Here is a 25,206-nt window from a genome sequence, read left to right on the forward strand (position 1 = left end):
GTCATGCCACAAACGACAGCATTTTTCTTTAAGCGCAATGCATGATGACACACTATCGCAGGGATTGCGATAGTGACCATCGTTTGTACCCTACTGTATGTATGTATTGTGATGAGTCCACTAGCCTATATATAGGCTATAATAATTATTGTTAGTATAGGCAGTGATTTTGTACACAGTCCATATTTGACATACTATAGCTATTTGTTTTTCATTTTAACCTTTATTTAATCCTCAGAAAACTGTCTGAGAAAAGTACAAACAATATAAAAATCGACGGGGCACAAAACTGTAAACTGGAAAGTCTCCAAACTAGAGACACGTACGTGGAGTCTCAAGTATTAAACAGCCCAAAATCCCTCTACCTTTAACTGTTTTAAAACATCGAAACTTATAATTATAGCTCATAAAAGAACATAGTGAACAATCTGCTTTTGGTCGCCTGCTATTAAAATAAATAAATAAATAATGTGGCAGCTGAGAGTTGACAGAACTAGTGAGGTGGATGAAAGAGAGATACAGTTTCAATCAAAATAAAGAAGTGCTATGGAACTCCCTGAAGCTCTTTCTAAGAGTTAGCTGCATCGTGAATAGAAATGAACTAATTATCAAAGATCATCTCATTGTCTGCTGTGAGGATGTGTTGTGTGTGCCAAAGGTTGATTTTTAAAAAAAAGTGATTTCGTGTCCTCAATTCAAACTCTTCTCTCCGTCTTATCTTTTCTTTTCGTTTTTCATTTTTGCAATAGTAAGAGAATGGGCTTTATTATTACGCTAGTACAGCGGTTCTCATACCATTTTCATGTTAAGGACTCACAACCAGGGCACTAGTACAGTGACCGTTTGAGTGTTGCCACCGTACTTATACAGGCCATTTGGATCAGGGTCTTTATTGTTATTATTATTTTTTATATTTTCTTTATTCAATGAGTTGTACAGAGTTATAAAAGTCGTTTCCTAGGGGGGGTAAAACAGTACTATGCCCTTTTGAGTGGGTTCTTTCTGGGAGCCACTCAGCCCATTGACACCACACTTCATGGGTCCTGAGCATATTTGTCATAATATCTGACCTGTGCAATTTTGTTTACAATGCTTAAAAGCATTTTTGCCTTCACCAAGCCAAAGGCATGGGGAAAGACTGTTTTGCACCCTGTCCGGCCTGCCGGCCGCCCGTGTGTCCGTCTGTGATCAGCTAATCTCTTGAGCTACTTGGTTGCGTGCTGAAAATAGCCGATCTACAAGCTCACAACACATCGCAGCACGACCCGTTGTGACCTTGTGGGTCTGCTATTTTCAGAGGTATTTTAGTTTTAGTCATGATAGCTTAGTTTTTGTTTAGTTTTCGTCAGTGAAAAAAGGTAGTCTGCCAAAAATGTCCATCGTAGTCTTAGTCGACGAAATCAACACTATGCGCCTTCAGTCATCAGCGCCCAAGACTCCTGGATGTTCTACATACAGTAGATGCTGTGTTCAGTTCAGGAGATGAGACCTGGAGGATGTGTAGCGAGTTCACACCAGGATAAAGTGTATTAGGTCAGGTCAAAGAGCTGGAGGGAGAGAGAGACCTGCATGACTGAGTGATAGTTTGTTCTCTGAATTGCGATGTAACACAGCTCTGTTTACATATCTTTATTCCAATTGAATTGTGCACACGCACGCACGCACGCACACATGCGCGCGCACACACACACACACACACACACACACACACACACACACACACACACACACACACACACACACACACACACACACACACACACACACACACACCAAGGCAAGGTGTGATACCTTACCACGGATCTGTCTCATCTCTCTCTCTCTCTCTCTCTGTGTGTGTGTGCGCGTATGTGAGCAAGTGGAGAAAGCTCCATGGCCAGTACAGAATTCATTCCATATGTTGATCTGACCCCCCCATGCCAAAGCGCCAGCACTCGCCCAGCAGTCTGCTGTTACCCAGGCGAATGTGTGCATGCGACCTCGCCCTTTATGGCGAGGTTGCTTCTCACCCTCAAGGCGTCTTACTGGTTAGAGCAGTTCAGTTACATCATAGTCTACTTCAGTGACATTTAAGCACAAAAACAAGGTCAGGACAAAAACAGACTAAACTCATGTCATATGTATATCTCTCTGCAGACCTACTGTACTCTCTCTTTCTCTCTCTCCTCTTACATTATATCTCTTTCTTCTCTCTCTCATTCTCTTTCCTGCCCCCCTCTCTCTTTCTCTCTCTCTCTCTCTCTCATTCCCTCTCTCTGTCATCTCTGATTGATTGATTGATTGATTGATTGATTGATTGATTGATTGATTGAGCACTTTATTAACAGTTTGCAAACAGAGTTACAGTTCCATACAAAATGATGCTAAAAGGATACAGCCAAGAAAGCACAGCTTGTTTCCATTGGGGTCCTGTGTATTCAATTCATCAGAAGTTCATCTCTCTCTAACCCCTTTCAATCTCCTGCTCCTTCCTCCCCCCCTCTCTCTCATTCCATCTGTCATCTTTCTCTTGCTCCCTCCTTCCCCCCTCTCTCTTTCCCTTCTCCCTTTTCTCTCTCTCTCTCCTGCCTTTTCTCTATCTCTCTCTCTTTCACCTAACCCAGCTCTCTTTGCCTCCTCACCCCCCCCCCTCTTGCTCTCTCCCTCTCTCTCTCCCTCTCCCTCTCCCTCCCTCCCTCCCTCTCTCTCTCTCTCTCTCTCTCTCTCCTCTCTCCTCTCTCCCTCTCTCTCTCTCTCGCCCTCCTTATATTAGCGCTCAGATCAGCTGCAGTTGAAACATAGACGGACCACGCTGTCCCCAGTGCGCGTCACAGTTTGCGCACGCAGCATCTCCAGCCTATGAGCGGTGGCTGTAGCACGAACACCATTCAGACTCCATACTACCATCGCACCGAGAACAGCGAGAGGCGCAATAAGACTAGACCTTATTAGCTTATTCCTTCTTCCCGTATCCCGTTCAAAGCCCGTTTCTCTTCTTTATTTTGCCTTTGGAATAACACTGTTTTTTTATTTTATTTTCACCATCATGCTGGACGATATTGAAGGTAGGAATGAAATGACGGCCGTTTGTTTTTGTATTCGACTTTCAGTTAACGAATGATTAAGTCCGTCTATATGCTGAATGCTGCTCCGTTATCGCTTGAAAATCTGTTCTTTTTTGGCTAGTAGCTGTAGCTGAAGTTGTCCCCATAATTGTTTATGGGTTCTGCATATTGTTCGACAATCACTATATAATTCTGTCATTGTTTGCCAATAAGGTTGGCTTAGCCTATTGTTTTTGTAAGAAAAGCACGGGAAATGATTTGGAGTTTGGACGCAGGTGATAATTAAATTGACATTTGACAATATGATTGATTGTTGTGTAACTGACTGCGCGTCTGTAGCGTCTGTTAATTCATCAGTGATCTCATGCTTATATTTTGATAATTGATTCATAGAGCGAATGAGTGAAATCTAACCATCCGACACAATACATGTCCAAAAATAACTTATTTTTCAATATTTCATGGCAAGCTGTACGTGAATTGTATGATGATGTCATGCCCTTTGGTTGTGTGTGCAATTCTCCGCGCGTCTTGAATAATTTAGAAAGTTGCTTGATCTTGACAGACAGGGGAGTAAACAATTAGGCTACGTTAAGGTTATTGTGTGTTTTATTGGTTTATGTATAGTGTTGATGGATAGCCGCGTGTCCTAATTAACTGGCATTGCCTACCTAACATAAAGGTGTTGCATGGAGAAGATTAATCTTTTGTCAAATATTGCCTGTATGTTATCTATTATACATTTGAAAACATGTGCCCAAGCGCACGCACAGGAACAAAAGGCACCAGCTACTACGTCACTGACACGCTGCAACACGCTGCAACACACACTGCAACAACACACTAACACGACACAGTCTTACCCTCCGCGTCGATCCACGGCTATCTCCTCATGTCGCGCCGCACGGCCACACTCAACAACACCCGCGTAAAAACTGTCATTGCACTGCCACTACAGCCGCCTCCCGTCCACACTCACAAACAACAGCAATATCAATAATAAACACAAACACGCCACAAGCACCGACACCCCCGCCATTCAACACGCTACTTACAACTCGCTTACAATTCGCAGACCTGGCAACACTGCATCCCGTGATTCCACTCTTTTCATTGGCTGCGCCGCCAACATTGTCAAACATTGTTGCCACGTCTATGTAAACAAGGCCGCAAACCCTGACTTCCTACAGCCTACAGCCTATACTTTCACACACTACCACTCGCTTACAATACGTGGACCTGGCAACACTACATCACCCCTTCCCAATGGCTCAAAACCCCACCACGTGACCCACGTGTGTTTCGTGTTACCTTTCACACTTCCGGAAACACTACCGGAAGTTACACGGTACACACACACACACGCACACACACACACACACACACACACACACACACACGCGCGTGCGCGCGCGCACACACACACACACACACACACACACACAGTGTACAGCCTGCCGGAAACCAAAAGTAGAAGAAGACGACGATTACATACACAGTTACAATCATGCAACCACGACCGCGTCGACACCTGGCGTGGTACAATCGGGACGAACCGAGGCGCATATATGGATCACAACAACAACACTACACGCACACACTGCAACAACGCGCTGCAACACAACACGTAAGTCACGTATGTAACTATGGTTCTATGAATCCTGGATGACTGCTTAACACTGGATGATTGGCGTCCAGTGTTAAGCACTGCCTCTGCCAGTCAGTAAGGATGAAATAGAACAGCTGTGTACAACGCAGTGTCACTGCAGACACGTGTGTGTGTGTGGTGTGTGCGTGCGTGCGTGCGCGCGGGGGGGGGGGGGGGGGGGGTTTGGATCGCCTCGCAATGCAGCTGAAATGGCACACACACACACACACACGCCACAAAACGCTAATAATAATAATAATAATACACCATTAGAACACTACACTAATCATAACAGTACAGAACAGTACAGTACACATGAGTACAGTACAGAAAGAAAGCTCACATCAGAATATTAATCCATGTAATAATAATAATCATAATAAAACATCATAACACAACACTAATAACTATAATATCAACAGTACAGAGAACAGTACAGTACATCAGAATATTAATCCATGTAATAATAATAATAACAATAAATAAGCACACAACACTAATAACAGTACAGAGAACAGTACAGTACACATGAGTACAGTACAGTACAGTATACTGTTCCTGCGCCTTGCCATGCTCTCTTTCAATCATAATAAGAATAATAAATAACAACACTACACTAATAACAACAATAATATCAACAATACAGCGAACACTACAGTACACATGAGTACAGTACAGTACAGAAAGAAAGCTCACATCAGAATATTAATCCATGTAATAATAATAATAATAATAAATAATAACACAACACTACTAACTATAATATCAACAGTACAGAGAACAGTACAGTACAGTACATCAGAATATTAATCCATGTAATAATAATAATAATAAAAAAACACTAATACAACAGTACAGAGAACAGTACAGTACACATGACTACAGTACAGTACAAAGACTTACAGTACAGTACAGTACAGTATACTGTTCCTGCGCCTTGCCATGCTCGCTTTCATACGCACATACACAAAACCAAACAGGGCCACTCAGCCAGCTTGGCAACTTTGCGCTTTCCAAGCAAATGCATAAATGAAAACATCATGGGTTGCCATTGCCTTCTTCCCATTTGCGACGCATCGCGTTAGGATGAGCGGGCCGAAGGCCCGCGAAATTCTAGTATAATATATATGTATACGGTATACTGATCAGCTTAAAGTATGCTTCATTTATCCAACTCAACTGCATCATTGGTTATGAAAGAAAAATAACAGGTAAAGCATGAAAGAGACATGGATAGTGGTGTTTACTCAACACACTGCATTGATCAGTGTCAGTCCATGCAGTTATGTTTCTGTCGATTCAATTGACACTGAAATCAAGATGCCATTCTGCCTTCAAACACCTGAAATGCTGTTAACATTTTAACTAGGATATCTGTAATAATAGACTTTAGGATATTGTCATTATTTATTGATGTATTATTCTGGTCAACCTGAAAGAATTAAAGTGTGTCATCATAGGACTGTCTATACTCTGTGGACTCAGTTTGATTAGCCATGGTTAATCAGCTCAACAACAGACTGTACAACAGACTATACAGACTAGTCGCGCACACACACACACACACATACACACACACACACACACACACATGCACGCACGCACACATGTACACGCACACACACATGCACACATGTACACACGCACACGTGCACACGCACGCACACATGATGTACACACACACATGCACATGTGCACACGCACGCACGCACACATGTACACTCACACACACACACACACACACACACACACACACACACACACACACACACACACACACACACACACACACACACAGTGTCTCTCTGCTTGAAAAGGTCATTTGACCAGCGCTGACATGAGGGCTCTGCATGGTGTCTATGTGTCCCATAATGCAGTCAGTGACTCAACCCTTTTCTGGTTGTCCGGAGTCCCTCAGGGCCTATACTAGGGTCTTTTTCAGTTTTCGCTCTACATACATTAAATATAGTTAGTAGTATAGTAGACCTTATAGGTCGAGAGATTTCCACAGAAATCAAATCAGATGCTTTTTAAGTGGCTATATTCAAGGTCCCCCATATGCCTTAAAGCTGCACACATACCCCCATTTGATCATTTGTGTTCAGCCCGTAAACTCATCGGTTCAACTCTTGGGTCCATTTGGGTCAGATGGGTGTAGTGTGGATTCTAGTAGCTCGTGATCCAGAAAAGGTCGATTGCCACTGGTTTAGTAAATGAGAGACGCTTGAGGCAGAACATGTTTGTATACATAATTAATAAACTATGTAATTAGCCACCAAACCGTCACCTCACTTAACGAGCCAAATGAAATCTGTGGAGGTGAGCCAGGAGGTAATTAGGATACGATAAAAAAAATCTAAACTACGATTACTCACACCTAGAATCTTTAAAATCTTAAACGATTTTGAAATCTGGTAGCCTCACACACTACAGGATAATCTTCTAAGATTCTCTTATCAGATCATCTTAAACATGCACACACTACACGGTTGTAAAACGAAACAGCCCCATGTTACTCAGGAGGGTTGTTTCCAACCCAACATCACCCTGAATATCTTGTAGTGTGAGTCCAGATTCATCTCCATCATGACCGTGATGTTCTTGGAAGTGTGACTGTTGTATACAGTACGTCATTGTATGGATTATGTAAGGTTGTTTTGCTGTGTGTGTGAGATGAGATGAAAGACTTATTTCATAACCAGACTGACATCAAAGATGTTTGTTGTTTTTATGTTTAGTACACCACAGTGAAGTCAGAGTTCATTTAACTGTGAAGAAGGTACAAATGCAACCAAAAGGACCCGTGAACACTACACACCTCTGTTGTATTATTTAACCAGAAAATCCACTCAATCTTTTGTGAGGGAAACATTATCAAGACAACAGAGTTGAAGGAAACAATTTGTGCGTGCGTGCGTGCGTGCGTGCGTGCGTGCGTGCGTGCGTGCGTGCGTGCGTGCGTGCGTGCGTGCATGCGTGCGGTTAACTCACGGGCACGGCAGAACCGCAGATGTAAATGTAGATCAATGTGTGGTCTGTGGTGTTGAACGGAGGAACTAGGATAGAAGGAGGAACATCTTGGTGCGATTGTGTTTCAACACACGTAACATTTAACATTAAAAAAAGTGCAACTTCCTACCGTAGCTCCTTCAAAACCACCATAAAAGAGCAGCTGTCTGCAATTTGCAACTGGACCTCGTAGACAAGTCTTCTAGTTTGTCAAATTAAATCACCCCCTACTGTTTTACTGCTCCTAGTATTGATGATGTCTTGTATGTATGTCTTGATGAGTTGAATGCACAGGACCACAATGGAAACAAGACCTTGTGGCTTTTTGGGTTATCCTTAATAGCATTATAGTATAACTGTACTGAACCTCTGTACTTTTTTTCCTCCTGTATCCAATCCGCTAACCTAGCAGGGAGTGGGATTGAACGGAGTCGGGTCGTGCATTACATGCATGGGGATATATTTCTGAAACAGCCTATGATGAATTCAGCTTTTGGTAGTAGAGGGACGGCAGTGATGTGCGTTTCAAAGCGTTTCTCCTCAGTCTCTCGCTCATGTCTTTGGCTTGCGTGCCTTCCCCTCGCCTCCCTCCTCCTCTTCCTCATTCACGAGGATACCGAGGGCAGGCCAATGTGTGGGCCTCCGCCAGACACGACCGACACAGCCAAAATATTGTCATATCTCCAACTCTCCATATTTAAACTTTTTATGATTATTTTTTAAACATAAAACGTTAATTCCCAGCTGTCTTATTATATCTGCAGAATTGTGCTATGAAATGAAATGTCTGTGTATTTGTGTGTGTGGAATCAATAAATACATCTACGAGAGTCAACATTTAGGCTAGTTATGGATCCATTTGGTTGTATTTGTACACTCTCAGGTAGCCCATTCTCCACCATCATATATCGCATTGCACCTCACGCACAGCTGTCGGTTGTAGTGTTGACATAGGATTGGCAGGTATAAAGAAGTCCCGTGGTAGCTTGGGCGGGTACAGCGGGGGTCTCCGCGGAGTTCGGCACGGGGGTCCGCGGTAGTATGCGTGGGGGTCAAATGTGTAACTGTCTGTTACCCATTAAATCAGCGGGTCTGCTCATGCAGGTCTGCTCACGGTAGGCCACTGTTTAGCTGCACTCCACTGTTTGGTCTATAGTGACCCTAAATAATTTTTGAGGCAACATGGCGGTGTCCGGATTATTATTTCTATCTTTTTTTTACAACAATTTCTACATGGATTTTATTGTTTATAACGCCGGATGCCGTCTGATGCGGCCATGCAAAAGGATTATGGCGTGTAGATGATGGATTATTGGTTGGATGATAGAAAGTAGTGTCGGAGCGTGTTTGTGTGTGCAATCTGTGACTATGCACACCCTGTCAGGGCGTTTAGACTATGGGTTTAGTCGTTTAGACGATGGGTTGTTGCCTCTAAGGTTGTTGTTGGCTGCAATGCTGTCCCATTGGCTTAGTAGTCGCCTAGAGACGAGGCAGCCAATGAGAAAGATAGGTCTCAAGTAAAGAAAGTGGGCGTGAAAGCACCGGAGATCGAATATTGACCAGCTGTGCTTACACAGCAGCTGGTAAAAAAAGAACCGTATACTTTCTCATAACCATAACACGTCACTCTCTCTCTCTCTCTCTCTCTCTCTCTCGCTCTCTCGTTCTAGTGAATGGGACAGCAGTCAGTCAGACGTCATCTACCCCTCATTCGGGGAAGTCACCCAGCCCTTCTCCAATCAGTCCGGAGAGCCTCAGTCGACGCAAGGTATGATGCACGTCTGAAATACTTATTCATGCATTTCCACACGAACAGAAGTATGATAATGCCTTGCACAAAAGACATTTAAACACTGCCAATGCAGTCAGACAACAGGAAAACAGCCTGTTGCAAAGTGCCTAGACCCCAGAACATTGTTACATACAATGCAGTTGACAGGTCAGACACAGCAGACATCAATCATGGATAAATGAAACAACACGTCCTACTTCTATAACAGCTGATACTGAGCAGTACCTTGCCAACTGTGTGGCCCTCCTTTTGGAGAGGCTGGCCATTAGTAAGCGGCAGCCTCTCGCAAGCAACCAACTCGCAATCTCGCAAGCAACACATGCCCTAGGGCAGGCCACCAAAGATAAAAACTAAAAGTTTGCATCAGTAGCCTAGCTGTGAGATGCACAAACACAAACACACAACATTTTATAACCTAAACCTTCTATGTTCTCAGGATATGGACATGCCCGTGACCGAGCATAGGCTGACCTCATCTTAAAGTCCTCCCCCCTAGAACAATATGGAGAAAACTACAAATCCTTTAGTGTCTCAGAAGGGGGAGGAGGGGTCTAACCTCTGACCTGACACACCGCCGCTGCTCCAGGGGTTCTGGAAATGGCAGGCTCATGTTAGGATCCTCAAATTTGTACCTGTTTTTTTTTTTGTTTCGTTTTTTAGTCTCTGTCCCTTTTACCCCTTCATAACATGCATAATGCTTACGGAGTTCTTTGCATTGTATTACCCTGACTGTTAATTAAACTCTGAGAGTGTATGCGTTGAGTGTGGAGTGATACGTTGCAAAAAATGTAAACAAGAAAGTGAACGTGGTCTCCGTGGTAACAGAGCTTTGTCTTCCTACCCAATCAGAGTGTGCGGCGCTTTATGGAGGATCGGTGACCGTTAGTTTCTCCAGAGGTATACACAACACCCTCTGCGAAGGTGCTCCAACTAATTTTTGTCGCTTTGGCCTCACTACGACACGTCATTCAACGCGCAAACCACACATTGAACGTTACAGGTCGATGTTGTTCCCTTTTGTACACTCTCAGAGTTTTTTTTTCTTTATATTTTCGTCCCACGATTTTGCAACCCATTTTTTCCACCCAGTGTCAATTATCTAATGTAATCCCAGGCGCTGGACTCTCTCTGCCAACCTGGGGAGAGCAAAGGACTGACCTCATGCTTCCTTCTATGCATGAGGAGTCCAAGCCTCTGGATTTAACATACAGTAGTAGCTGCCTTCGGTAGCGAGGCAGTGAGTGATGTCATTATGAGGCGACATCATTATAATGAAACGATAATGAAACCTCTCATTATTGACTTTAAATCGAAGATAGTTCTTCAAGATCTATCTTGTCGAAAACTATGCGCATTACTGCGAAAACAGCATTTATTGGCATTTTAAATTATTGTTATTCATTCACAGTAACACAGTAACAATTTGAAAATATATTTTATATTGATAATGTTGATCAATTACATTAATAATCGGATGATGTAATCTATGATTATTATTGATTGAAAAGAAGCCCGTCAGAGGGTCATATTTGTATTACCCAATTCCCCCATTTTTTATTTATTTTTATTTTTAACGTGACAGGTCCAAAAAATGAGGTCCCACGGTGCATTTTTTATCTCAAATTTGTATTTCTCCTTTTATTTAAGTCAGGAAGTCCCATTGAGTTGAGAAGATGTGAAGGTGTGTTTTTACCATTGGTTTTTCATGATGGGAGAGCAGACACTGTAATGCTGTTCACTGTAGAGATGATTGACACACACACACACACACACACACACACACACGCACACACGCACACACACACACACACACACACACACACACACACACACACACACACACACACACACACACACACACACTCTGCACTGGTTGTCCAAGAAGGAGCATGCAACTCAAAGGAAAACATGAGGTGTGTGTGTGTGTGTGTGTGTGTGTGTGTGTGTGTGTGTGTGTGTGTGTGTGTGTGTGTGTGTGTGTGTGTGTGTGTGTGTGTGTGTGTGTGTGTGTGTGTGTGTGTGTGTGTGTGTGTGTGGTAGTAGTTTTATTTATTTATTTATTTTTGGGTCATGATTTTAACATAACATTAATCATACTGTACGTACAATAAAGGCAACAAGATATCTATTGGCCAAACATCCGAAGCTTATTTTGAGTTATGGAGATAAGAGCTTAGGAGGATTTATGCCTGATTAATACTTTATTCCTGAGCCGATGTTATGCACCAATTAGCAGATGTACATGTTCACATAGTGACACATTGTGGTCTTGTAGATCGTCTGTTTTGGCAATCTATGAGGCATGTGATTAATCGTAAATTAAAAAACAAATCCCTCAGTCACAAGTATAGTAAAATCAACGTGTGTGCGTGCGTGCGTGCCAGTGTTGATTTCGTTGACGTGTGTGTGTGTGTGTGTGTGTGTGTGTGTGTGTGTGTGTGTGTGTGTGTGTGTGTGTGTGTGTGTGTGTGTGTGTGTGTGTGTGTGTGTGTGTGTGTGTGTGTGTGTGTGTGTGTGTGTGTGTGTGTGTGTGTGAGAGAGAGAGAGAGAGAGAGAGAGATCAAAGCACTGGTAAATCGCTCTGGATTAAGAGCGTCTGCTAAATGCCTAAATTGTAAATTGTAAATTGTAATCCAGTGGTTGACAGTAATGACGGTTAGCCGTCATTACGGTCCGTTAGTAGATCTTCGTAATTTGAATTAATCTGAGTGTGCGTGCGTGTGTGCAATGCATGTGTGTGTGTGTGGCGTACACTCACATGCATTGTGTGTGTGTGTGTGTGTGTGTGTTTTTGTGTGTGTGTGTGTGTGTGTGTGTGTGTGTGTGTGTGCGTGTGCAGCGGCGATAGAATCATCTATTTGCTTAGAAATAGTGTCTCCTATAGGGTCTCATGTCACTGTGGCTCTCCAGCAGGCAGAATGAATGGGTGTATTGAGAAGCATTTCGGTCCCCCAGGCTTCCCAGACGAATACAGAGCAGCCCCCTGCCTGCACTGATGTGACAGGCTGGTTCAGGCAGGGTCAGATCAGCCCAGGTCACAGCTCCTGCAGGGCGATGCGACTGCCATCGCTCCCCATGCGTGCAGATGAGGGCCCGTGGAACAGTGTTGCCAGATCTTGCAAAAAAATATGAATGCAGTCAGGGCTACTTGAGCGTGCCCACACATACAGTCGACTCACACGGCTATTTGAAAATAGCCGGTCTACAAGCTGTGGGAGCTTTGTGGATCTGCTTTTTGAGTGGTGCAACCACTCCCTTACAGAGTTATGTGTGTGGGTGGGTGGCTGGCTGGGTGGCTGGCTGGGTGGGTGGCTGGCTGGCTGGGTGGGTATGAGCACGAAAACAGCAGTTTTTCACCACCTGTGCGCAACCTAACACACACGCACATATTAAATGGTGCATTTATATAGCGACTTTATCCAAGGCGCTTTACATAGATTGTGCATTACATTCACACAGACATTCATACACCGATTGCGGCGGAAGCCATGAAAGGTACCAACCAGCACATCGGGAGATATTTGGGGTTCAGTGTCTTGCCCAAGGACACTTCGACATGTAGCCAGGAGGAGCCGGGATTCGAACCGCCGACCCATGGATCATTGGACGACCTGCTCTACCTCTTGAGCCACAGTCGCCCATTAACTGTATATATGAGGATTTTGGGTGTGCCAGTACAGTACAGTGACAGTACAGTACAGTACAGTAGAGGGACCGGCACACGGTAACCCTGTCATTTCTCAACCGTTTCGGACGCGGGGCGGCACGCCGGAACCGGCCCGGCCCCCTGGGCACGTTCCTGGGGGTCTGGAGCTCCCCCCCCCACCCCCGGGGACCCCCACATGGTAACTCTGTCATTTCTCTACCGTTTTGGACGCGGGGCGGCTCGCCGGAACCGGGCCGGCACCCTGGAACCCCCGGGAACCCCCACACGGAGTTGCACCACTCACTTCACACGGGTGTGATTTTTTATCTTAATTAGGTGGAATGTTTTTGAAACATTTTAAATACACAAATCTTGTATGGCAGCGGTCTCTGGCACAAAATAATTTCGGATGGGGGCGTCTCCGTGGATTAATTTGGGGGTCCGAGCCCTTGACATGAAATGTTTGAGAACCACTGATTTAGACAACATGAGGAAGCAAGTCCCAATATACAGTAAGCAAATACACTTTAGAATCAAGCACAAAAGCACAACCCGCAACTACTGTACCAATAACATTGGTATTATTTGCAAGCGACTTTACATAAAAACAAGCCCAAAGTGGCTTATAATAACTAAGCGGACTTGGCAACACCCTGTAGTGTGGAACTGGGTCACGCTTTGAGAAGGTGGCTCATTTGAATGTGCAAAGGGAAAAAGGCAGAGACACATGCACATCTCTCTCTCTCTCTCTCTCTCTCTCTCTCTCTAAATTAATGTAGAGCAGGAAATGCAGGCCATTAGATTCAAGTTGAGACTTCCTCTGAACAGAAAGTGATGCTAAAGGACGACGTCACCCATTTTCAACCTATCTTCACATAATTGCTCCTCACTAATGCTCATGCTAATGCTTTAAAAAAGGTTAAAACAATGTCTACTGTGTGTTTCATAGGAGGGCTGTGGACACTTCAGAAACCCAGAAACCAGTGACATCATCAATAGGCTTTTTCAGATTTCAGATGTTTGATTTTTTTATTAACGTGAGAATGACTTCCATTATAGCATTCTAACTTTCCCAGGAATAGAAAGCCTGCAGTTTCTATTAGTTTGGATTTCCCATCGATGATGTTACTGGTAGACAGGTTTCTGAACTGTCCACAGCCCTCCTCTGAGACACAGTTTAACTCAAACTGCCTAGGTATTGAATTCAAGGGAGTGTGTTTCTACCGTGTTAGATGACTCATGGCTCTGTGTTTTTGGTGTGTACACATTTGCCGTGCGTGTACTAACTTCCTAAGCTTGCAGTTAGTGCATGGCAGGCCCGCGACAGCTAAGGGCCGGGAAGAAGCCACATGTCCCACATTATCTCCCCTCCACATTCCTCCAGGCTTTACCCCACGGGCTGTCAGCCATCCCCCCTATGCGTTCCTTCTTCTATCTTTCCTTCTCAGTGATACTGCCCTTGCTCTCCCCTCCCTCTCTTCCTTCATTTCGCTGTTTAATGTGTCCTCTCACTCAGTCTCCCTCCCCTCCTCGCTGGAACCTCGCTCCCCTACTGCCTAATCTATCGCTGCAGTCGGGGCAGAAAACCCTGCATCTCCCCATATTTCAACTTTCTTTTTCTTTTCCTATAAATGAATGCCCTACTTTATCATGCTGCTGCTACGTGTCACACAAAAGCAGCCAAATTAAGCAGATGAACAAGCTCACGACATGTCTTGTCACGTAGATCTGCAAACAATTTTCTAAGTGAAACTGCACTGCACTATGTAACTTTCCTTTTCTACCCCGGATTTGAACCCTGTGAAAGTGCTGGAATGGTAAATGGTGCATTTATATAGCGCCTTTTATCCAAGGCGCTTTACATAGATTGTGCATTACATTGACCCAGTCACACACACATTCATACACCGATGGCGGCAGAAACCATCCAAGGCACCAACCTGCACATCAGGGTTCAGTGTCTTGCTCAAGGACACTTCGACACTGACTCTGGGGAGCCTGGGTTCGAGCTGGCAACCTTGCGGTTACCATCCAGCCACTCTACCCCTGAGCCACCGCCACGGTCGCCACCCCAGAATATTTACCATTGGGAGACAGAGTTACCCTCTGTGCCTCTACTGTAAATGGTAAATGGTAAATGGTGCATTTATATAGCGCCTTTATCCAAGGCGCTTTACAGAGATTGTGCATTACATTCACCCATTCACACACACACATTCATACACCGATGGCAACGGAAACCATGCAAGGCACCAACTAGCACATCGGAGCAATTAGGGGTTCAGTGTCTTGCTCAAGGACACTTCGACAGTAACTCTGGGGGAGCCCGGGTTTGAACTGGCAACCTTGCGGTTACCATCCAGGCACTCTACCCCTGAACCACCGCCTGTACCCTCTACTGTACTGTAATGTACTGTCACTGTACTGTACTGGCACACCCGAAATCATCATATACAGTTAAAATGTGCGTGTGTGTTTGTGTGTGTGTTAGGTTGCGCACAGGTGGTGAAAAACAACCATGCTGTTTTCGTGCACAGACGCACCCACCCACCCAGCCACCCACACACATAGCTACTCAAAAATAGCTGTGACTAAACAGTAACTATGTTGGATCCAATGGAACACTTTTTTTTTACGTTTAAACATTTTGGACATACAAGGTTATCAGTGGACAGTGAAGGGTCTACTGTATAGAAGGGTATTAAGCCTGGCTAGGAGGATTTACTCTGTGTTTTGTGCTCCTATAGAATAGTGCTAAGCTTCTTTTGGGAAGTCGGTGGTTCAGACCTGGATGCTCACTCACTACATTGTTGTTGTTTGTTCTCGTTTCTGTTTGATCTCATTCCCTGGTTCTTTTTTTGTAATGCTTGCTTCTTTCTGCAACTTCTGGAGTAGACATGAATGCATAAAAACCCAGGCGTGTGCGCAAACACACACACACACACACTCGCTAGTCGCTCGCACACATAGACACACAAACAGAAGTACTGCAATCAGTCACACGACATCCGTATTACTTGGTTTTGTTGTATTGCAAAATGCAAATGACACAGCAGCATATAACACATGTACCACGTGCGCACCAGCACATTAGCACAAACGCACGCACGCACGCACGCACGCACGCACGCACGCACGCACGCACACACACACACACATACACACACACAGACAACTGAAAATAGGACAGCAGATTGTAGAGAGTAAAGAATTCTGTTTTCTAGTACACAGCGTCTGCAGTTGTATTCTATTTTTCTCTCTAAATGTGTCTGTGTCTGTGAAATGAACAGAAATATACATACAGTGAAACGCTTCCAACAATAACACAATGGATTATTGGGTCCATTTGATTCCATTTGTACATTTAATGTTAACTCATCTGGGATTATTTTTTCTAGATTGTGGTCCCAGAGATTTTTTTTCCTATCAAAAATGGGTCCTTGAATTGAGAATCCCTGATCTCTGGTCCAAACGTTGGCGTGTCACGTCACCTCGCGGGGAGTGGGACTCACATTAAGGTCACTTTGAGACTTCTTCCATGCAGCCACTGAAGTGAAGTAGGTCACTGTCACCATGCAGGCCATCATCCATCACAGCAGGCCTTCCTCCTCCACACATTACTGTAGCTGCGCTCAGCTAGCCACATGGAACCACTAGTTAGAACCACTTATAGGCTACTTTGTCTTGTGTCTACTTCAAAAACTATACGCGTGTTTGTGAATGGGCTATAGAAGCATATCGTTTATTTATTAGTAGCCAATTATTTTTTCTCTCAATGTAGTTGCTATGCCAATGTATCCCTCCCCACTCAACATGTCTGTGTTGTTATCACTGCTGTTGTATCCTACTGGCTCACCTACCAGTGAGGAGCCCCCACCAGGAGGACGTATAACCTTTGTCCTACTCCTCCCGCCCAACCCTCCCCGCTGTCAGGTGCCACCCCCCAGCCCGTATAGGAGTACATGCAATGACAATTATCACCCTCCCTGCCCGGCCTCCCTCCCTCATATTGTACTGTACATACAGTAATACAGTACAGTAACTACAGTGACCCAGTTTCTGTTGCACTTAACGAGAAGCCTAAAAGGCTGATCCATTATCCATTATGTCTAGCCTTCCCCTCCATTCACACACACACACACACGCACGCACGCAAGAAAAAACAAATATGCACTTAATGTAACACCTTTCACAATCAAACAAACAAACAAGCAGTAACTACACATGATCCCATTTGAGTTTGTTCTTTTATTTTTTTGGGAGGAGAGGAGGATTGTGAATGCACGGAAAAGACCACTGGTATTCATGGTGCTGATCTCTCTCTCTCTCTCGCTCTCTGTGTGTGTGTGTGTGTGTGTGTGTGTGTGTGTGTGTGTGTGTGTGTGTGTGTGTGTGTGTGTGTGTGTGTGTGTGTGTGTGTGTGTGTGTGTGTGTGTGTGTGTGTGTGTGTGTGTGTGTGTGTGTGTGTGTGTGTGTGTGTGTGTGTGTGTGTGTACCAAGTACCCATTGTGCATTCCATAAAATTGCACGTTAATGTGCAAAACAATACACAGATTAATCAGCGATATTAAGTGTCATCATGTCATGTCCATGGTCCGTTGAATTGCATGCTCCTCTTGTTCATTCTGTAATTTATGTTGGGTGACTCATAATATCAATGTGTGTGTGTGCATGCAACTTGTGCGTGCGTGCGTACGTGTGTATGAAAGTGAGAGAGAACTAACAATGTGTGTGAATATTGTTTCATTCATTTCATCTGTGTATGTTGTATGAAGCATGCATTATTTTGACATTCCGATCATGTACATTTTTCTCGTTCCCTTGTGTTTATTCATGTCAGTGGAATGGTTGTTGTGCGGTTGGTTTTGCTTGCTGTTAACACCAGCCAATAAGCATGGCAGCGCTACGCAGGAAAACACTGGCCATGCCAGTGAGATCTCATTACTAAGAACTCTGCCTTGCCAAACGAAACAATAACCAACCAATAACCCTGCAAATGTGAAAACACGCTGTATATACTGTACATCGACCCATCGCTGTAACCGATGCGTCGCATGTGAAGCGTGCATGCACAAGTGCAGTGGGCATTTCATGGTTCGTATTTAAAAAAGAATATATATATATATGCCTATACATCATCCAGGCATTGTGAGAATGCATGTTTCAGTCATTTTGTATTCTCTGAAACGGTAACCGGAACGCTCGCCCCAAGACACAGTCGCTGCCATTTGTTTCCCTGTGGGCCGCTCGTCCCCAGCGGTTCTTGTGTTCTACTTTTACTGAGGTTACGTTTACGAATAAGGTTATGTTTAGGCATAGTTTTACTGAGGTTATGTTTAGGATTAAGGTTAGGTTAAGGCCTAGTTTTACTGAGGTTACGTTTAAATAAGGTTATGTTTATGGATAGTTTTACTGAGGTTAAGTTTAGGAATAAGTTTAGGTTAGGCATAGTTTTACTGAGGTTAAGTTTAGGAATAGGTTTAGGCTTGGGCATAGTTTTACTGAGGTTTCGTTTAGGATTAAGGTTATGTTTACCCATAGTTTTACTGAGCTTATGTTTAGGAATACCTGGTGACGAGACCATCGCTCAGAGGACGCCACATTTGACCCGGGGCGAGCGTTCTTGTATTCTCCCAAACCACCACCACCACAACAACATATCATGTATTATAGGTTACAGTATATGATGTGATGCTGCCTCCTCTTTTAGGCTTGTTTTTTGTTTTGTTTTGTTTTGTTTTGTTTTGTTTTGTTTTGTTTTTGTCTTGATGAATGTACCATCTTGTGTTGGCAGAATATGTCTTCATTAAATTAATTGTCATTCATTTTCATTCTTTTGTGTGTATTTTTGTTGCGTTGTTCATTCAGTGTTTCAGTGTGTGTTCATTGATCCTCATCGAACGTCATCTCCTGCGTGTGTGTGTGTGTGTGTGTGTGTGTGTGTGTGTGTGTGTGTGTGTGTGTGTGTGTGTGTGTGTGTGTGTGTGTGTGTGTGTGTGTGTGTGTGTGTGTGTGTGTGTTATTAACTACACTTGTGACGTCCAAGTGCAGAAGAATTTGAGAAACAAAAGTTTACAGTTTTCCTGGTCCTCACAAGACCAATGGTTGTTTTATGGATAAAGGGTTTTAAACAGTTTTAGAGTTCTTACTAGTTATACTCTCAAATATCATCATGTATGTGTTTTGAGCTTGTACTACGGTACATATCTTTGGGTGTGCAACACCATTGCACAACTAAATATAACTCAGGCTTTAGGGTTAGGTTAAAATTGACAAAAAGGTAATAAGAATAGCATTTATAAAACTGCTGTCCTCACAAGTATAGTAACACCAACGTTCTTTTTTATTTTATTTTTTATTTTTATATCTCTTATGTACATGGAACCAGATGGTGAACAAGTGAGTGTTATATCTTCCAATTTAGTTGTTTATTTATAACCGTATATATTTATTTCTTCAGGGTTGGTTTTCTAAGCTCTGTAAAATTGCTGATGGGCTATTTCAGCGGCGTTGTACAACAGTGTTTCAGACGCATACTCACAGTTACCCATTTTGACACTTATTATTTCAACCAAATGTTGCTCTCCTAGTTAAGTGCCTTGCTCTTGTCTGACTGGGGCTTTGAACTGGGAACCTTTTGGTCACAACAAGGAACAAGCTGAATCCTCTCTCTCTCTCTCTCTCTCTCTCTCTCTCTCTCTCTCTCTCTCTCTCTCTCTCTCTCTAACCTTTAGGCCCAATGGTCCCCAGAAAAACGTACTTAATATAGCATCAAAATAATTGTAGCCACTTTATCCATATTTCAGTATTCAAAAATGGCAGATATACAAGCTCATAGCCCACAAAAGATTTTCAGATGGGGGGTTTCATCTGCCCTCTTTCCTGTGAAGTCAAGAAGCTTCACTCAAGCACATTCATTCATATTCTTATAGCAGCCTGACACAGACACCGCTTCTGTTCTCAATTGCGTTTCACTTATACTTTATTGGGATAGTCCAAGCCGCCGCCATCATCCTAGTTCTTATTTTCCCCTGAGGGGTCTGTCATCACGTTCCTGTGATTCCCCAGGATCCCTAGTCGATGAAGAAACAATGGGAGAATTAGTGTCACGACTGTCCCAGTAACTATCCCCACTGGCAGTCACTGTGGAGCAGGGAGACAGAATCCTCCACACAGATGAGATGAGATGAGACAGTTTTGATGGATTCTGTTCCTTGTTCCACATTGCCAGTTCTCCATGTGCTACTGTGCTCTCTTACGCTGCCAACCCTCACTGTCGTTCCATGGTGGAGGGTGCCCACCACATGCCTCTTCTGATAGATGCACACGGACCCTGATGTGGTACCGTGGAGGGTGTCTCTTCTGATAGAAACACACAGAGTCACCGGCTGTTTCTCCTCACCTGATGGTGGAGGAGTTACTGCAATGTAGAAATACTTTGTTACAAGTGAAAGTCCGGAATTCAAAATGTACTTGAGTAAAAGTACAAAAGGATCGTTATCAAAATGTACCAAAAGTAGAAAGTAGTCATTATGCAGAAATTATGAAAGAAAGTTTTCAAATGTATAAGAATCCTTCGATAGCATAAATAGCAGCTCTACTAGCTCACAATGCGACACATTGTAACTCTATCTTCTCCTACCAAGACATACTGTATACACGAGGGCTCTCACACCATCCCGGACCTTTCTTCATCTGTTACTGAGTTGCGCCCCATACCAGCTGAGAGAAGTATTAACAGTATAAGCAGCTCAACGAGCAGCGCCGTGCGTGCGATCGTGCGTGCGTGCGTGCCTCAAAATGCATATATCAACTAGAAAAAGTGCCCTTCTGGGCACAGGTCTCCACCAGGGCAGGTCAGGTTGTGGCCTCCTGGTGGCGCTATAATAGGCCAATGTGAAAAGGGTGCCATTTCTTCATACGCCTTTGATGGCAATTGGATGATTTGAGGCATTTTGTTCCAAAAATGTGTTTTGCAAAAATCAACCTGTTGGTGGCGCTATAACAGGCCAATGTGAAAAGGGTGGGATATATTCCTCAGCCTAGTAAGAAAATGTGTGAAAGATTTCACGTAAATTGCATGCTGCGTTCATGATTTGAGGCTTTTGTTCAAAACGGGGCAATCTTGCAAACTGTGAAAGCCAATGATAGCCAATTAGGATGGAATATGAAATATCGGACAGATCCGACTTGAGCACATGACCATAGAGATACTGTGTAACGATTTGTGAGATTTTTGGACAGAATCTGGAGGAGTAATATCAAAAAATGTGTTTTACACAAGTCGGCCTCCTGGTGGCGCTATAAAAGGCAGATGCGGAAAGTGCAGGTCAAAGGTTTGTCCTTAGCCTCTAGGGAGTGTGCATGCAACGTTTCACGCAGATCGGTGCAGTTTTAGGTAAAAATGTGAAAAGCTGCCTCATGGTGGCGCTATAACAGGCCGTTCTGGAAAATGTGGGGCAGAGGTTCATCGTTGGCATCCAGGGAGTGTGTGTGCAAAGATTGGCATCGACGGGGTTAACGGTGCCGGAGATTAGCTGGTAACAGACGGACGGAAGGAAGGACGGACGCACACACGCACACACACACACGGACGGAGTGCAAAACATACTCTCTCCCCATGCCTTCGGCCTGGTGGAGACAATAATAGTCTATAATCTATCTTCGAACAGGTATAAGACAAGAATCAAAAGCCAGAACAAGTAGCGAATCATGACCATGTTTGTTCCACCTCCAGCTGTGTGAAGGAGGTTAACAGCAGTGTAATTATTACACAATAGCCTGGAACAGAAGCCAGAGAGAGAAGAGAAGGGAACCATATTACAGCATCATAGTGGTGAGGTGTTACACAACACAGTGATATAAGCTGTTACTCAATTAGAGTCTTCATGATGCGCTGCTGTTACTCTTCTGACACACCTCGTAGCCTAAGAAATCTAGCCTGGGACGCATACCATTTTCGGGTTTCTGATCCAGTCGGGAGCGGATGATAACTTACGTCATGTTGTAGTCACTGGTTTGTAGTCATCAGGCTGGAACCCAAACTGGAACCCCAAATAATTCCCCGCGATCAAGGGCATCGTAATTTTAGGGCCTACCCAATAAAAGCCTTGATGCGGCGTATGAATCCGTTTCTTCAAGTACTTCTTAGAATAGTTTGTTTGGTATATGCATATTTTCTTCCAACTCGTATAGCGACTGGCGAGACTAAAAACAAACGGGGGACGCTGAAAAACCGGAAGCACCTTACCAGGGAACCAGATGTTTTGTTTATTTTGTTTGTTTTTATCATCCATCCGGATCACGTGGGCCATTTTGGAACGAATGCCAGGCTTTCCTCTGAGGCGGAAAGTCTGGTGATGCTAGGTTAACATAAATCTAGCATGGCCCTCAGCACTTGGACTGCATGGGCATTGGCACACGGTGAAAGAAAGAACTACTATAATTGTACTCCCAAGTAGTGCATGCAGTCAGAGTGCATGGTCTAATAACAGTAATATAGTGCAAAACGTCAATCTAAGAGAGAAACAGAGGTGCATCTTATATGTTTTCACATTAACACAATTTCATCCCTGTTCATGGCGTGTTAGTGCTGCGGCCCGGAGGCTGCACATCCACTGTGACTCATGCAGTCTGCCCTTTTATTTATTTATTTCATTACCTCTGGTTCCCCCCCATTCTCTCTCTCTCTCTCTCTCTCTCTCTCTCTCACCCTGTGTGCCGCCTCCTCTGCACCTGTTAGAGACCAGGTCATGAGCAGATGGCGGCGATGACGAAACCCACCTGAACTTATTTGCATTTTATTTATGTATTTATTTAATCTTTTGCTTTTTACCCCTTTTTCTCCCCAATTTAGTCGTTATGCCAATTGATTCCTCCCCACACACAAATGTTTGTGTGTTGTATCCTATACTGGCTCACCTGCCAGTGAGGAGCCCCCACCAGGAAGACGTAGAGCCTTCGTCCTAATACTCCTCCTGCCCAACCCTCCCTGCTGACAGGTCCCACCCCAGGCCATGACAAATATCACCCTCCCCGCCCAGCTTTGTGTTATGTTGTGGTGTGGTGTGGTGTGTTGTGGTGTGCTGTGGTGCATTAGGGCTACGGACCCCCATAACTATATTTATCCATATTTTATACGTTAACTATTCAAAGATAGCAGATATACAAGCTCGCAGTTCTGGGGGGGGGGGGGGGGGGTAGATTAGCTATTTTCAGTACTTCATAATTTTTTGTTTTTTATTCATAGATTGATTTAGATTTCTTGCTTTTTTAATCGTACAATTAGATTCATTTAAAAAAGGTCATATATATGTTTTTTATTTTTAAATGCAGGAAAAGAAAATGGGATTTTTACTCGAGTTGTGGCCCATAATAATTGGTCTGTGACCCACAAATGGGTGCCGGCCCACAGTTTGGGATCCGGTGAACTAGACAGTGCCCTGGCTGCACTGTTTGGGATCCGGTGAACTAGACAGTGCCCTGGCTGCACTGTTTGGGATCCGGTGAACTAGACAGTGCCCTGGCTGCCACTGTTTGGGATCCGGTGAACTAGACAGTGCCCTGGCTGCCACTGTTTGGGATCCGGTGAACTAGACAGTGCCCTGGCTGCCACTGTTTGGGATCCGGTGAACTAGACAGTGCCCTGGCTGCCACTGTTTGGGATCCGGTGAACTAGACAGTGCCCTGGCTGCCACTGTTTGGGATCCGGTGAACTAGACAGTGCCCTGGCTGCCACTGTTTGGGATCCGGTGAACTAGACAGTGCCCTGGCTGCCACTGTTTGGGATCCGGTGAACTAGACAGTGCCCTGGCTGCACTGTTTGGGATCCGGTGAACTAGACAGTGCCCTGGCTGCACTGTTTGGGATCCGGTGAACTAGACAGTGCCCTGGCTGTTTGGGATCTGGTGAACTAGACAGTGCCCTGGCTGTTTGGGATCCGGTGACTTAGACAGTGCCCTGTTTGGGATCCGGTGAACTAGACAGTGCCCTGGCTGGTGAACTAGACAGTGCCCTGACTGGTGAACTAGACAGTGCCCTGACTGGTGAACTAGACAGTGCCCTGACTGGTGAACTAGACAGTGCCCTGACTGGTGAACTAGACAGTGCCCCCTGGCTGCCACACAACACACTGTTTGGGATCCGGTGAACTAGACAGTGCCCACTGTTTGGGATCCGGTGAACTAGACAGTGCCCTTGCTGTTTGGGATCTGGTGAACTAGACAGTGCCCTGGCTGTTTGGGATCTGGTGAACTAGACAGTGCCCTGGCTGGTGAACTAGACAGTGCCCTGGCTGGTGAACTAGACAGTGCCCTGGCTGGTGAACTAGACAGTGCCCTGGCTGGTGAACTAGACAGTGCCCTGACTGGTGAACTAGACAGTGCCCCCTGGCTGCCACACAACACACTGTTTGGGATCCGGTGAACTAGACAGTGCCCTGGCTGGTGAACTAGACAGTGCCCACTGTTTGGGATCCGGTGAACTAGACAGTGCCCTTGCTGTTTGGGATCTGGTGAACTAGACAGTGCCCTGGCTGTTTGGGATCTGGTGAACTAGACAGTGCCCTGGCTGGTGAACTAGACAGTGCCCCCTGGCTGGTGAACTAGACAGTGCCCTGGCTGGTGAACTAGACAGTGCCCTGGCTGGTGAACTAGACAGTGCCCTGGCTGGTGAACTAGACAGTGCCCTGGCTGGTGAACTAGACAGTGCCCTGGCTGGTGAACTAGACAGTGCCCTGGCTGGTGAACTAGACAGTGCCCTGGCTGGTGAACTAGACAGTGCCCTGACTGGTGAACTAGACAGTGCCCTGGCTGGTGAACTAGACAGTGCCCTGGCTGGTGAACTAGACAGTGCCCCCTGGCTGGTGAACTAGACAGTGCCCTGGCTGGTGAACTAGACAGTGCCCTGGCTGGTGAACTAGACAGTGCCCTGGCTGGTGAACTAGACAGTGCCCTGGCTGGTGAACTAGACAGTGCCCTGGCTGGTGAACTAGACAGTGCCCTGGCTGGTGAACTAGACAGTGCCCTGACTGGTGAACTAGACAGTGCCCTGACTGGTGAACTAGACA

General features: G+C 44.8%; 1 protein-coding gene and 1 long non-coding RNA gene across 2 annotated transcripts in view; both read left to right on the plus strand.

The window, feature by feature from the left end:
• The window catches only part of dclk1a (doublecortin-like kinase 1a), a gene marked incomplete at both ends in the record, with an annotated part of 112,228 nt that overhangs the window by 61,501 nt on the left and 25,521 nt on the right, over window positions 1–25,206 (plus strand). Inside the window, one exon of the mRNA XM_079508097.1 lies at window positions 9,372–9,469. Within this exon, the coding sequence (XP_079364223.1) occupies window positions 9,372–9,469 (98 nt within the window). The remainder of the gene's footprint in view (window positions 1–9,371; window positions 9,470–25,206) is intronic.
• Window positions 18,286–18,968, plus strand: LOC306927478. Its single transcript, XR_013790521.1, has 2 exons — window positions 18,286–18,486; window positions 18,664–18,968. It is a non-coding gene; the product is annotated as an uncharacterized lncRNA (long non-coding RNA).

The sequence above is a fragment of the Electrona antarctica genome, assembly GCF_951216825.1.
Source record: "Electrona antarctica genome assembly, chromosome: 8".
Classification (NCBI taxonomy): Eukaryota; Metazoa; Chordata; class Actinopteri; order Myctophiformes; family Myctophidae; genus Electrona; species Electrona antarctica.